General features: G+C 41.6%; 1 protein-coding gene across 4 annotated transcripts in view; it reads right to left on the bottom strand.

The window, feature by feature from the left end:
• Eip78C (Ecdysone-induced protein 78C) overlaps window positions 1-15282 on the bottom strand; it is a 127787-nt gene that overhangs the window by 107644 nt on the left and 4861 nt on the right. Inside the window, exon 4 of one of the 4 annotated variants that reach the window (XM_076532150.1) lies at window positions 14396-14478. In XM_076532150.1, the coding sequence (XP_076388265.1) occupies window positions 14396-14478 (83 nt within the window). Of the gene's footprint in view, window positions 1-258; window positions 610-5495; window positions 6953-14395; window positions 14479-15282 lie in introns of those variants that run through there. The other 3 variants (XM_076532148.1, XM_012285464.2, XM_076532149.1) reach the window with 3 other exon arrangements.

Here is a 15282-nt window from a genome sequence, read left to right as displayed (position 1 = left end):
AAAAACAGTCTGTGGATATTTGTGGTTGACTTTGCAGATTTTTAAAAGCAGGAAATTTGGAAACGGTGGCAGTATCGATTATCGATAACAAAGTTAAATGAAAAAGCTGGCAAAGATAGAATTAAAAAATTGGGGATTTTGAAAAATGGGGAACCTGGAATACTGTAAGGTCCGTGCTCGGCGGTGTCCCGGGCACATTTGCCCATCACGGATGCAAACGAAACCAAAAGTCCGAGCATGCACGATCGATCGTTCTACCTGTTGGTTTCCTGCGAGCTCGACTTCCGTGAGCGAGTTAAACTGGACGTAACCGGCGTATCGCGGCACGAAGAAACTCGTCTTCCAAAACGAATCTCGATCGATCCATCAAACGTGTTCGAGCGGCGATCGCCGAATATTAAGGAGTTTTATTTTTCACCGTTGTTTTCCGCGCGTTGTCGGAGAAAGGGTAACGACGCAACACCGAGAGCGGCGAACTCGAAAGAGAGGAAAAGATCGCGAAAGGAAAAAGACAGCTAGTCAGAGAGGAACACGAGGAGGAGAGTGAGAAAAAGCGAATGTCATTGCCGTAATCTTCGGACGTTGACTTCCTCCTGGCTCGTCCCTCCTTCCTCTTGGTCACAAACCCTCCCTCCCTCCCTACCCTCTCTACGAGTCCTCTTCTTCTTCTTCGTCTTCTTCTTCTTCTTTTCCTCCCACCTCTCTTCTCTTTGTCCTCCTCTTCTCACCTGCGCCTTCTTCTTCACGATTCTCTACCTGTGTCTCGCTCCTTCTTCTTTTCCCCTTCACCTTTCCTAGCTCTATCTTTGTCCCTAGCAACTCCTCCATCCCTCCTCCTCATCCTCGTTTCTCTTCCTCTTTCTGTTCGCGAGAGCCTCGTTACGACGCTCGTGAAACCTCAAATATTTTCGTAACCATTCCCGCGTTAAGGCTGGTGGAAATTTTAATAAACCGCGATCGAATCCGATATGAAATATCGTCGTACAAGACCGATCGACTACGTCGTCGATTCGAAAGGAGTATCGACCGGGAATTGAATACGTTCGAGAATTTTTCGGTGGAAGTGTTAAGTGATTCGCGATAGATAGCGAATTGTATTCTCGTGCCGCTAATGTGATTCGACAGGTTTTGGCCATTGATCCTGAATTATTTAAAACTTGAATGCAAAATTAATTATCCTTATAAATAGGATACGTCGCGTTTGTTGGGTAACAAGGTTAGAGCTGTGGGATTACGAATTTAACGCCTTTAAATAAACAGACAAGGAACTTCAGTTTGGGTCTCAAACTTTTTTATCTTGGTGTTTTACGAGTGCTAAATTTCGAGATTACGAATTCACTAGATGGCCAATTTGTTGGATTATCAATTTTCTTGATTGACAATTTTTGTAATTATTTTTGTCATAGATTTTAAATTTTCTGGATTCACAATTTTCTAGATTTCCAATTTCCTAGATTTCTAATTCCCTCAATTCCCAAACCTAGATTCCCAGTTTCTCACATTCCCAATTCCCTAGATTTCCAAATTCCTAAGTTCCCAAATCCCTAGATTCCCCAATCTCTAAATTTCCAAATCCCTAGATTCCCCAATCTCCAAATTGCCAAATCCCTAGATTCCCCAATCTTCAAATTCCAAAATCTCTAGATGCCCCAATCTCTAAATTCCCCGATTCCCTAATTCCCCAATTTCCTAATTCCCCGATTTCCTAATTCCCCGATTTCCTAATTCCCCGATTCCCTAATTCCTCGATTCCCTAAATCCCCGATTTCCTAATTCCCCGATTCCCGAATTCCTCGATTCCCTAAATCCCCAATTTCCTAATTCCCCGATTCCCTAAATCCCCGATTCCCTAATTCCCCGACTCCCTAATTCCCCGATTCCCAAAATCCTCGATTTCCTAAATTCCCAAATCCCTAAATCCCCAAATTCTCACATTGCTTCACCTAAAATTCCCAAATTCAAAAATTTCCAAATCTGCAAAAGTCTCCAAACATTTCATATTCCAATAGCATACGGTATCGAGAAAGCTCGCTAAACGATACTAATCGATAGAAAATGGAGTCTCACTGGTTCCAGGATATTCGGTAGAAACGTAGCGCAACAGTTAAGTCTGTTTCGCATGGACGGCACTTTACGCCTCATCGAGCAACTTCAACAATCGGCTTTTTCAAACGGACGGATCCGTTGGTAAACGGCGAAATCATGCGAACACCGGTACACGGACCATGATTGAAAGTCTCGCGATCTCGCGTACACGTACGACGCCGCAGGATATACATTACCCGCGGTATAATCCGTCGGAGATGATTTATAAATCGTGTGAATCACGATTTGGCACGAAGCAAAAACGGTAATCGAGAATTAGCATTTGCAGAGAGGGCCAGACGTGGCAAAACCCTTGTTCGACAAATCGGTTTGGGTGATTTGCTATGGCGGTCAGCTACTTTTACCTTTTGGCACATTCTATCTGCAAATTTTGTTAAAATAGATGTCTTCTTTATTGTAAATTTCTGATTAAGTTCTTTTAGATTGATTTTATGCTACAAGTTTGAGATATTGTATAATTTTTTTTTTTTAATAAATTGGATATATGAAATTGTGTCAGATATTGTTATTTTTTTGTAGTCACTTCTAAAAGTTCGAAGATATAATTTTTTACAAAGTTGTAACAGTCAAAAGGTTGGAATTAACTGAAGAATAATTTGATTCAATAAATATCATTGAAGACTATAATAATTGTTTTGTAACATTACTAATATGTTTCTAATATAACTTAAGGATGATCGAATAATTTTCGAATAGTTTGAACAATCTACACTATGTTATTAAAATAACGAGCAACTAATACCTAACCGTAGATAGTTGGAGTTGGTAAATGTTTGTGAATTAGTACACAAGGTGTTAGATCAATAAAATACTAATATTGCTAACTTGTTAAGATACGATATTAACATCCACTTAATAAAATTCAATATTTAATCAATACATAAATATAACATTGACTTATTCAAATATACTATCACATAAAAATACAATATTAAAATTATAGGACTATTAAAATTCAATTTGATGCAAATGTTCAGGTAATTGGACTTTACAAGTTGATAACAATTTTCACACCTGAAGAGGTGTTAAGTAGCTGACCTCTACTGTTCAGACAGAACGGTCTCGAGAAACGGTCACGTTCAGACACGAACCGTTCAGACAAAAGTTGTTCCAGGTAATAAGATGCGACTGTTTATATATAGCATAGTAGATCTGTTCTGGCACGTTAGGTTTCACTGGTATTTTAACTATAATGTTTTGTCTCGCGATACGTGCAGCTGTCGGAAAACGTATAAACAGACATGATCATTTAATATTCGATACGTTCTGCACAAATCCAATATAATTTCCATTTGTGCTAAAAATCAGATATTTTGTAATATTAGAAAACATCCATTAATTTTGTGTTGAATAATTTCAGTCTTCACCGACTAATTTTGTGTTGAATAATTTCAATCTTTATCCATTAATTTTGTGTTGAATAATTTCAATCTTCATCCATTAATTTTGCGTTCAATACCATCAATTTCCTACACGTTAATATTTTTCATTGCTACAACTCTTAACATTATGCAACGATAACGACAATCATCCATTAATTTTCTGCACCCACTAATTTTGTCTCCGATAGCATCGATATTCTACCTGTTAAAATTTTTCAATACTACATTTTCTCCTTTCATTATTATTACGTAACGATAACGCGGAGGCAGTAAAGATAAATGCGAAGACACGGTCGAATAACAGGTACTATACAAGACGAAGAAATATTATATTTATGTGCCTACTGAACAGAAAATGACAGTATAAGCACCTACTACTTTTATCTGAAAGGAACCGTCCCGCAACCGTTCGGTGCCTGAACGGATAATATAAAGCAACGTTAAGGCTTGCTCGAAAGAAAAGGCTGGTCCGAATGGCGGTTTCGCGGCCTCGCAGACGGTCATTTGTCTCCTGCAACGCCTGCCTCGGTTCCGCGTTCCATCCGCGTCACAAGTCAGTGCGTTCACCTTGCCTCGACTTATCAAAATCGTAGCCAAACCGATGCGCCGTATTCTTGAAATCTCGATTAAACGCGCCACGTGCTTCGGCCAATTTACACAACCCGACCAAACAACTTTCCAATCTTGCTACCTTAATCTCTGTTTATTTTCACATACGCCGTCTAGGTTTCTATTTCTTCGCCTAACAGAGATCCGTGGTATTCGACGATTTAAATACCTCGTGCGATCGTCGAAAGGAAATTTAAATGTGACCAAGGTGGGCCTTGGGCATTGGCGTAAGTTGGGAACGTTATTGTCTCAAATTATATGACATGTGTGCCATATTTTTACGCATTAGTGTTACTAGCACTGGGAATTATATCGATGAGTATCGTAATGGTATATTAACGCGTTAGTATCATTACGAGTTAGTAACGGAACGAATTAGTATCCACGCGTTAATGTCACCGTGCGTTAGAATTCTACGCGACAGTAACGTCACATTTTACGTTTCTACGTAATACTGTTACCATGCATTCATATCGCCACGTGCTAGTATTTCCACGTATTAGTATTTCTATGTATTAATGCATAGACATTTACTCAAGCTAGGACATTTCAAGTTAGTACCATCATATGTCACTTATCACGATCAACATCTCTGCATTAGTATCACCATACATTAGTTCCTATACGTTAGTATCATGCATTACTACTCTAGCCGTCAGTACCATGATTACATCCTTCGTTAGTATCTTCACACACTATGTACCTATACATATCCATGAGTTAGTCACGTAATTATTATCGTACGTTATAATTAGTATCCTACATATGATTACACACGAGATCCCTAAAGTACCACGTGTATCGCCATGCGTTAGATCCCTAAGTTATATCACCAAGCAGTATCGCCGTGTACAGACCTCATATACGTCAGATCTTCACACGTTAATCCACACACGCGTTGCATAGTTAAACATAAGATCACACGGCATATTCCCAGATTACTCAGGATCCAGACTGGCCCTTACCTAGTTACGCCAATGGCCTTAAGCAGTCAGGTTTCCTGGATCTTTCAGACTCGTAACAGCGTTGCGCAAGAGTCGTATATCGATTAAAAGTTAGCTCGTAAGGGAAACGTTTACGTAGAAATCAGAGCAAGAGAAACGATTGAAGCGGATCACGTAATACCGTACGAAAGGCGGATAATTCTTCTTCAAGGTTTATCGGTCCGAATGCTCGTTTCCAGCTCTTTCAACGAACGTGACGGTCGCTGATCTTTCATTTTGCTAATTAGCTACCGTAGCGATTCCCGGTTACGAGGGGTTCACGCGACAACCACAGGACTGGCACACAATGAACTTTTGCAACTTCCTCGCCAATTACGTCTATTATACGCGCGGCGCATGCGATTCACGCGAAATAAAAGGGAAGAGGCGCGAACCAGGTTCAACGAGGTTTTACCTGCACGAGACGATGCTGAAAACACGCCGGCATCCACGAGCACGCTTCCCTGCGCGTTAAGCGGCGAGGTTAAGCCTCGTCCTTCCAGGATAACAGGACGATGCCACGGCGCGCGGAGTACGACGACGCCAGAAATCGCGGACCGTGACTGGTTCCGCTTAAAGGCTCGTTCACACCTCGTACCTCTGCACCGTCAACCAACAATCTTCCATTATCCTCCAGTTCTCGGAAAGTTGGTTTACCGACCGATCCGGGAAACTCTTCGAGTTCGAGGTGACCGACCAGATTCACTTGCATGAATTTTATGTCAACTTGGTTCAACTTCACTTGCAATTTGGTTCAGATTGCATCAACTATCACTTGGATTAATTTGATTCAACTTGGACCAACTTTATCACTTGGATCAACTCGAGTCAATTTAGTTCAACTTTGACCAACTCTTTCACTTGGATTAACTTGGAGCAACTTCTCCACTTGACTCCAATTTGGTTCAACTTGATCGAATTCCTCTACTTGGATTAATTTTAATCAACTCGGATCAATTTGATTCAACGTGGACCAATTAACTTTGATCAACTTGACTCAACTCTGATCAACTTGAATAAATTTCAATTGCTTTCGATCAGCCTGAATCCACTTGGATCAACTGGAATCACTTCGGACCAACGTGGACCAGCTAGAATCCAGTTAGATCGACTTCGATCACCTTGAATTAGGTAGGATCAGCTTGGATGAACCGGTGTCCGGATCAACTGATCAGTCCGATGCACTGAATGTCACTCGAGCTGTGTAACGATCTCACTGGGATCATCGTCCGTGTAACCACAACAATAACAACAACAACGGCGATAAGATGAGAGGTCGTTGTCACCGAGTGTACCGCTCGGATGTGGAGCGACCTGTTGCGTCGTACCGATGTACCGGGTATATCGATGATCGGCAAGTATCTCGGAGTCAGCGACACCGGGCAACGACATCCACGGGAACGTGGCGCGACACGTGAACAATCGAAATGCGGCGATATCGGGGATGGCCACGCGCGATCTCGAAATGACAAAAAGAAAAAAGAAAAAAAACTAGAAGAAAAGGGGGATGGAACCGGGCAAATAGCCGCGAGCTGCCCTGTTACGATCACGTGCGTTTGTCACGAGTCGCGGTGGTGTATACGGAGCCGACTCGCTCGCTCTCGCGCGAGTGCCGAGAGCGAGTTCTCTCTGTGTGTTTCCCGGTGCTCTGTCTTCGTCAGCGGGGACCGGCTCTCTTTCTCTCGCTCGCACCCTGCCTCTCTAACTCGCTCGCTCTAAACGCCTCGCGCTCCTCTATTTTCTTTCCACTCTCTTTCTCGCTCGCTCTCTCCGTCTCTCCCGGCGGGATCGCGTTCTCCGTCGCGCTCGCGGAGCTCTTACCTGTGAGGTAAGTAAAACCGGCGTTCCGTCGTACGTGTTACGGCATTGCGCGACTCGTAGCCCCACGTTCTGCCATTACTCGGGGTTCCGCGGCCTGCTGCACAGGGAGGGACGGAGGGAGGACGAGTAAAAGGGTGAAGGTGAAGGAGGAGGAGGAGGTGGTGGAGGTGGTGGTACGAAGCGAAAGAAGAGGTGGTAACGATGGTAATGTAGCAATGAGAGGGTAAGGAGAAGCGGGAGCGTACCTAGAGAGGGAGAGCGGGAAAAGGGAAGGGAGAATTAAGCGACTGGGTCGGAGGTGAGTCCTGGAAATAGTAGGGGCTGTGGTATCGAGGGGATCGAGGGGGATGAGGTGCACCCGTAGGGAGGAGAGGAGAGGAGGCAAGTTGGAGGTGAGTCGTGTCGTTCGAATCGGCCGGTGGGGGTAGCGTGGACCAAGCCACTCTGGTAGGAGAACGAACCGGGTGGGGGACACGAGTGGACCAACTGGGTTCGCCAGCAACCCGCGGTTCATTGACCGAGAAGTGCCGGGAGAGCCGAACGGTCGGCCGTATTCGACCCGTTGCTAAAACAGAATTTGTACCGGCACTTTATGCGTCTCATCTACGCGACTCGCGGAAAACCGACCGAGATGGACGAACGACCGAGGGCAGAGGGGGCAGCTCCGGGGGCAACACGAGATGAAGAGAGAGACGCAGGGAAGATTTTGCGATGCACAGAGGAAGAGTCGAGCGGCGACCACTCGAACGAGCGCGCACAGGGAGATTGTTGATTGGACGCCGAGAGGATGGAGAACGACAGTGCGGGAAACAGGGTTGCAAGAATTTCGGCGGTCTACGATGGGAGAAGGCCGGGCTCGATTCGCGAGCGAATTCTGACGATTCAATTAGCCGGAGTACGCGATTGCCGGGAACCGAGCTACCGTTTCCTGGTATACCGATTCAATTTTAATCGTCGCGCAAACGATGCCTGGTAAGTACGGTAAGGCACGCGGTTGTCTCGTTAAGCGGACCAACGCCGTCGCGGATCGAACCTAATTACCGAGCTGGCGTCGCAATTAAGTGGACGTCAATGTTCGTTGGATCAGTGACGGGCAGAGATAGCCCCTGGGCACCAACGAGCACGCTACGGGCAGCCGAGGGTGCCGGGGAAAACGATAACGTAATCCATCTTTCTACTTCTGACAACTAGACGTATACGGCGTTTACTGGCGGTAGACTCTTGTTGTGTTGCAAATTGAGGAAGTTTTAATTCGCACTTCCATTTAGATGCAAAAATATTCAGATTTGTATGTTTTCATATTTGTAAAATAAACTTGATTTAGGCAATTTAAGAATTTGTTCATTTAAAGTTTCTCGATCGTTGCCCGAGATTGTACGTTCGCATATCCATGCATCTCGCTCGCGGGCGTAATTACCCACCGCTGCGTTAGATCATCCTCATCCGATCATTAATACATTTGCTAGAAGTTTGTTTGCCTAGACGCGTGTTGTCGAGTCGAGGTACTGTGGAACAACAACTAGAATAGATAGAAGCGTCAAATAATAGATCGAAGACAGCAGCGCACCCTCGACACCGCGAACTCTATTATCATCGGTCAAATCGTAAAACCACGATAGGTTTGCTCACGGTAAAAAGAAAACAAGGTATTGCGCACCTTTCCGTAATAACCAATGATGACGGTGTTTCAACCGCCCGCCATTTTGATCAATTAACCAATTAGAAGCGGTTTTAGAAGTGGCACATTTTTAATACAATTTTACCTTTTTTAGTCATCGAGTGTATTTGATTGAATTCATTAAAATTGTACTCACTAAAATTGGAAAGATTAAAATTTAATTATAAAATAATGTTAAGGTGAAATTGAAATAATATGCAGAGAACATACGTAGAGATACTGTACATACAAAGACTGCGTATATCTATACTGTACACATACAGAATGGTTGACCCAATTTGCAAATTTCCGCACTAATGAAAGTCCTCTATTTTACTCTGAATTCAATATGTTTGCATATTTTGTATGACAAATATAACATTGGAGATTTCAAATCAGCTTTATTTTAAATATTAGGGGTACCCTAATTTCGAAATCAAAATTTCTTCGATGACTTCAAAGTTTTTCAATGAAAAATTCAAGGACTTTTTTAAAAAGGGAATCGAACAATTGCTTTTACGCTAACAAAAAGCGTTAGAAAATAATGGAAATTATTTTGTTGATTAGCATTTAACATTTCTTTAATAAATAAATGTTTTTCGAAAGCAAACGAAATTTTGATTACTTTTCGGTACCCCTAATAGAATGTCGCTATAAAAAGTTACATAAACTATGTCTCATGGAACTTTGGTATAAAAAGACATCTTCTACAAAATATTTGCAAGTTGAGATCTACAAGTTGGATCAGCAATAAACCCAAAATGGCGGTCCAGCCGACACGTCGAACAGTACGTGTCCAAATTAGAGCTGTACAGCTTGTTTTCTGTGTAACATTGGTTTGTCCGCGAACGTCGCCGATTCTGTCGAGATTGGTCTCGGAGAGCGATCGATCGATAGCCCATTAGATCGATGTTATCGCGGCTGGTCAACACGGAAAGGCTGAACGTATCGAAGTTGGCGATCGAGTTAGGCCGATCGGTTCAATGACTTATCTCATTCGGGCTACGCAACGATCGTGTGTTTCCTGATCGAACCACCGAGCTGGATCGAAGAAGATGGCCGCTGCCGAGGAACGGAACGAAGCAACATTTACGAGAAAGGGATGAAGTCCCCGTGTAAGTAAGTCTGTCGACTGCCGGTGACCACACGGCCCCACACTTGTCGGGAAAGGAGATGCGCAACTCGGTGTAATGAACCTGGGAAACCGGTTACATCCGCGCGTGTATATATACAGATCGGTTCGCTCTCTACTTACGTTACATTACGCGGACTGCTACTACCCGCGATCGAGCTATCGCACTGCAACGGATCCTCGATGATCCAGAAGTCGAAATGGCTCGACTTGATAATAGTCCTTGATTACGAATCGGTGGAAATATTGATGTATTTATATCTGAGACACCTTGGAGGCAACTGGAGGAAATGTGGATTTAAATCAGCTTCGTTATGTAAATTTAGAAGGAAAGAATTTTTATGTAACTTGTACTTGCTACTGAAAATGTGGATGCATTTTGGTTCTGATATGCAAGTGTTAACCTTTCAAAATTAATTTTAGTATCAAATAATGAGTGATCATTAAAGTGATCTCGGTACAAGTATTATTTAGTAAAAAAAATTAGAACAATTTCTATAATTAGCACATGTCAACAGTGGCTAAGGGTTGCAAGACTACACCCCAGTATATAAAATGAAAATATCTGTTCTACCATCGTCACTATTTAATTTATGTATATCTAAAAGTATTCTTTTCTGTAGTATTCTGCATCTATAAAATATGCATATAATTGGGTAATAGTATACATAAAGTGGAATACCGAAATACGAGAAATAAAAGAGAGTTAACTGGCACGATGAAGTAACAAGATTCATAGCGAATAAAATTGGAATTTCCGGTTATTTTGATACACATACGATACTCAAAAATGTGATATAACGATGATTGTATCTATTCCCATTCTGTTTTTGGAAAATTGTTATTTTTCAGGAACAAAAACAGGCTCACGCCCCCGGGAAACGTTACGAGTTTCGAATTTCAACTGTTTTCGTCCCGTCACGGATGCATCCATGCAACATTTATGTCCCGAATACGGTTCCTGCATTTTCGAGGCGACCATTGAAAATGCAGTAATGCAACGGCGCATCCGACTCGCTCGCTAAATCTAGTTTATTCATATTCAATTACTCGAGCTACCTGCGTTCGCACGCTGAAAGTAAATTCGCCGCAAATCCCTGGCAACGAGGGACGAGAAAATAACTATCGTGGAATGATCGCGAAAACGCGAAGGGAACTCGTTCAACAGGCTTTTCACGATAAAGTCTCGCAAGATTCAAGCAAACGAATAAAATTAAAACGAACTTCCGGTCGCTGTGTTGACGATCATTCATAACGTTACGTTACTCTTATGCTTTCTGTATTTTGGAATTTTGCAAATTTTGTAAATTTACTGTTGCAAATTTTATGGGTTAGGTTTTTGAAAGTCATGAAGTTCCGACTTTTGAAAGAGGTAATTTTTGGATTTTATTGTTGTTGAGATTTTTGAATTTTTTGACTATTCTTCAAATTTTCAAATTCCCAAATTCCTAAATTCCTAAATTCCTAAATTTCCAAATTCTCAAAATTCCAAATTCCACAAGTTCCAAATCTCCCAAGTTTCCAATCTCTCAAGTTCCCAATCTCCCAATTTCCAAATCTTCCAAATCCCAAATCTCCCAAATTTCCCAAGTTTCAAATCTTCCAAGTTCCCAATCTCCCAAGTTCCCAATTTCCCAAGTTTCCAATCTCCCAAGTTCCCAATCTCCCAAGTTCCCAATCTCCCAAGTACCCAAGCTCCCAAGTTCCCAATCTCTCAAGTTCCCAATCTCCCAAGTTCCCAATCTCCCAAGTTCCCAATCTCCCAAGTACCCAAGCTCCCAAGTTCCCAATCTCTCAAGTTCCCAATCTCCCAAGTTCCCAATCTCCCAAATCCCAAATCTCCCAAGTTTCCAATCTCTCAAGTTCCCAATCTCCCAGATCCCAAATCTCCCAAATTTCCAAATTTCCCAAATTCCAAATCTCCCAAGTTCCAAATCTCCCAAGTTCCGAATCTCCCAAGTTCCCAATCTCCCAAGTTCCCAATCTCCCAAATCCCAAATCTCCCAAATTCCCAAATTCCCAAATCCCCAAATTTACAAATTCCCAAACCCTCAAACCCCCAAACGAAGAAAAAAATCGCCAATTAAAAATGCAAACGTAAATATTATGTGTAGGCATTCTATGCCCCGTGCGGAGAATTCCTTGAATGAACGATGTTTCATTGTCAAGCGAAAGAGAAGGTCGAGAATACTCGAGCTGACGGTAAAGGTAGTCTTAGGGGAGGAAAAAATGCTGGGATTCAATTACCGCGGGGTGAAACGGTGAAAGCGGAACTTCCGGTCGCCGGTATCTTCCGGCTTGGCGTAAACCGTTCCGGTATAAAAGGAAGGGTAAAGAAAGAGGTGGGGTTGAAACTCAGGGGAAAGGTGAGCATCGACGGGGAAGAGTTGGAACGGTAAGGAGCAGGGGGTTGAGAGGTTTAGCGCGAGAAGTAGCGGAGCTAGGATAGCAAAAGGGGCAAGGTAAGAGGGGGATGAGGAGGTTGAAGAAAACACATAATAGGGTGGGGCGCTTTGCTGCCGCTTTTGAATCGATCCAACGCCGGCTACAGCTGAAGTCTCATCCCACTGATTCGGTCAGTGGTTCTCAGTCTTCATCTCGTTTTATACCCCCCTTTTCATCCCTAATTTTTCCTAATTTTTACTAATCTTATTAAAACATAATTTATCGGGTTGACAAGTCATGGTTGATAAGTCATTTTGTTGTTGTCAGTAGACATGTGTCATCACTTTTGTTCTCTTGCATATGTGGCCTTTGAGGGTGTCTTATAAAACAGTGTCAAAACACTTGACATGTCAAACAAAATGTCTATGGTAATATATCTATAGTTACGCATAGAAATAGAACTTGGACCAGGAAAAAATATTTGTATACCTATTTTGTAATACTTTGACAAAATAAGGGTTGGATGCTGCTCTAAAGAGCCTAATCATGCCATGCATAATCATTAGGAATAACAGATACTAATTAAACTTGAAATTTATCACAATATCAGCCCTTCATTCATCTTGAAGTTCGCAATACTGATACTGAAAGTACATATAGATTGTCTAAAAATTATTTTTATTACCATTAAAAATGAATGAAAGTGTGACTAAGAGCTCACATGTTTTCACATGTTCTAAAATTATACGTGCAACATAAATGAAACGTCCTTTACAGTTCGATTTTAAGAGTTCAGACAGGTTCTCTAATAAAATTGAATAATTCATGAACCACTTGTTCGCGTATTTAATAATTAAAGGAATAGTTTGCAACAATAATGAATACAGTATAATTAATCGTATGTACTTAAACGTACAGCACGAAATTAATTAGTTCAATGAAAATTACTGTTAGCGATATAATTGAAGCTGTCGATAGCCAAAATACCTAAAAATGTGTTGTATATCTGGTAGCTGATATCGGACACATGCATCAGTGCCAAACATGGATGAACGAGCTTTGAAGACATTCGTTAGCTTCAAATACACGTCTGGTTATTGATTCGGCATTGTCCTATCGTTCAGAACAGGCCAAACGATAAATCAAAATCGCGCTTTACAATGCGCGCTCGTTATTAGCCACGGGTATTCGACAACCAGAGAATCGTGTTTTGTCGAACATTCGTCGATTAACTCGCGAATGATTGACTAATTCCCTGTTGCCTCGCGAGTTTAACCGGTTCAATATCGAATGTGTTCGATCGTGGACGAATGATAAGATTATCGGGAAATAAATTAGTTACGGAAAGATAAAAATTGACGAAATTCTCTTAATCCTATCAACGAGGTTTATTTTTGCGCCCGTTTGATATAGTAGTTTATCGACGGAGCAAAAATGCTTCGGATAAATGCGGTATAGATGATGCAAGTTGAAACACAATGCAATTGAATTACGATGATGGAAATTGTTTTTGTACCTATTTCATTTAATAGGTTATCGATGAAGAGAGAACAGGAAATTGTTAGAATTAGATAAACGTGGCAAGATGTACGTCTGTACTCTAAGTTGAAATATAGTGAAATTTCATTGTAGAGCAACAATAATTGAAATTGTTTTTGTACCTATTTCATTTAATAGGTTATCGATGAAGAGAGAACAGGAAATTGTTAGAATTAGATAAACGTGGCAAGATGTACGTCTGTACTCTAAGTTGAAATATAGTGAAATCTCGTTTAGAGTAACAATAATTGAAATTATTTTTGCACTACCTTGATGTAATAGTTTATCGAATGGAGAGTAGAAATAAATTCAAGAAGTATAGTACGATGCGAGTTAAAAAATGGGGAGGTCTCGCTATATGGCCCTTGAGGCTGCAGGTGCAGAAGTTATGGAGAGACCCATATGAACATATCTCTCATGTAGGACCTAATTATAGCAATCTATAAGAAAGATCCATATAGCTAAATCTTGCTGCAGTAAGTTTTAACAAAATTTTCATAGAAGAAACATAAGAACGAGAACGATGATCGAATTCGTGTCGATTCATAATAGAAAATTTCGCTCTAAAGCGACGAAGTTTGAAAGATCGTAAGAAGCAAGAAGTTTGAAAAGGGAATTTATCAAAAAGCAAGCTCTGCTCCTTGGAAATGGTTACATAAGAATAATTACAATAAGTTAGCTGGAAGTTGTGACTCTCGCGAGGGCAACCTCGTAGCAAAATAATCGCCAGCTTAAATTGGACTAGGGAGCCAGGGTGGAATCATTTATAATAAAGACTCACCGTTGTTGTTGCGCAGGATGGAACCAGGACTCGTTGCCTCGAGAGGGCTGCTGGGTTCTTCCGTGCTCGGCTCCCTCTTCACGCTGAAATGGAAACATCTATTATGTATTCAATCGAAGGAGAAGGGGCGAAATCAGCCGAAAGTAGTCCAAGATCGACACGAGAAAGAGAGAGAGGAAGAGAGACAAAAAGAGAGTCCTTGAGTCAGGGTCGTTCAGTCCTCCGAATCGTTTTGTTCGTAGATGCCTCCTTATCGTGTGCACCTCTGTTTGCGCGTAGAAGAGGTCCTTTGACTACGGCCCTGACTCGATCCGTACAATCAGGGTTGACCTAGTTTTGAGTTCAATTTGCGCGGCGAACGCGCATTTGCCTTAAGCCGGCCGAAAATTAAAATGAATGGACGGAAAAACAGATCGCTGATTAATTGTTCGCGGTTTCAACCATGGAGATAACGATCTTGATCGTAAAAGATCTTGTTACACATTAAACGATTTGCTATTTTGACAAATTTTTCAGATGACAAATATATTTTTGAGATGGTAAATTTTTAAGATGACAAATTTTCAAGTTACAAATTAATTTACAGATTTTCGAATTTGTCTAATGTACTTATGTTTCTAAGTTTGAACGAAATCACAGTTTCCAAGATCGTAACTCTCTTACATAATGAGTCCCCCTTACAATTATTCATTATACCGAATCATCAAGCGAAGCCACAGATTCACACGTTAGAAGGTACTCGAGCGTGCAGTTAACAAGTTTGAGACATTGTTTTTTCGCTGACCCAGAAAACCCGACAGCGGATCATATTAAAAGTTAGATACGGTCCTGTGATTTTCTCACCACGAACAATGCCACTGGAAGGACGTGATAAGAAATTATATCCA

This window comes from Megachile rotundata, chromosome 5 (assembly GCF_050947335.1).
Source record: "Megachile rotundata isolate GNS110a chromosome 5, iyMegRotu1, whole genome shotgun sequence".
Taxonomy (NCBI): Eukaryota; Metazoa; Arthropoda; class Insecta; order Hymenoptera; family Megachilidae; genus Megachile; species Megachile rotundata.
This window is presented reverse-complemented; position numbering and strand designations above follow the sequence as displayed.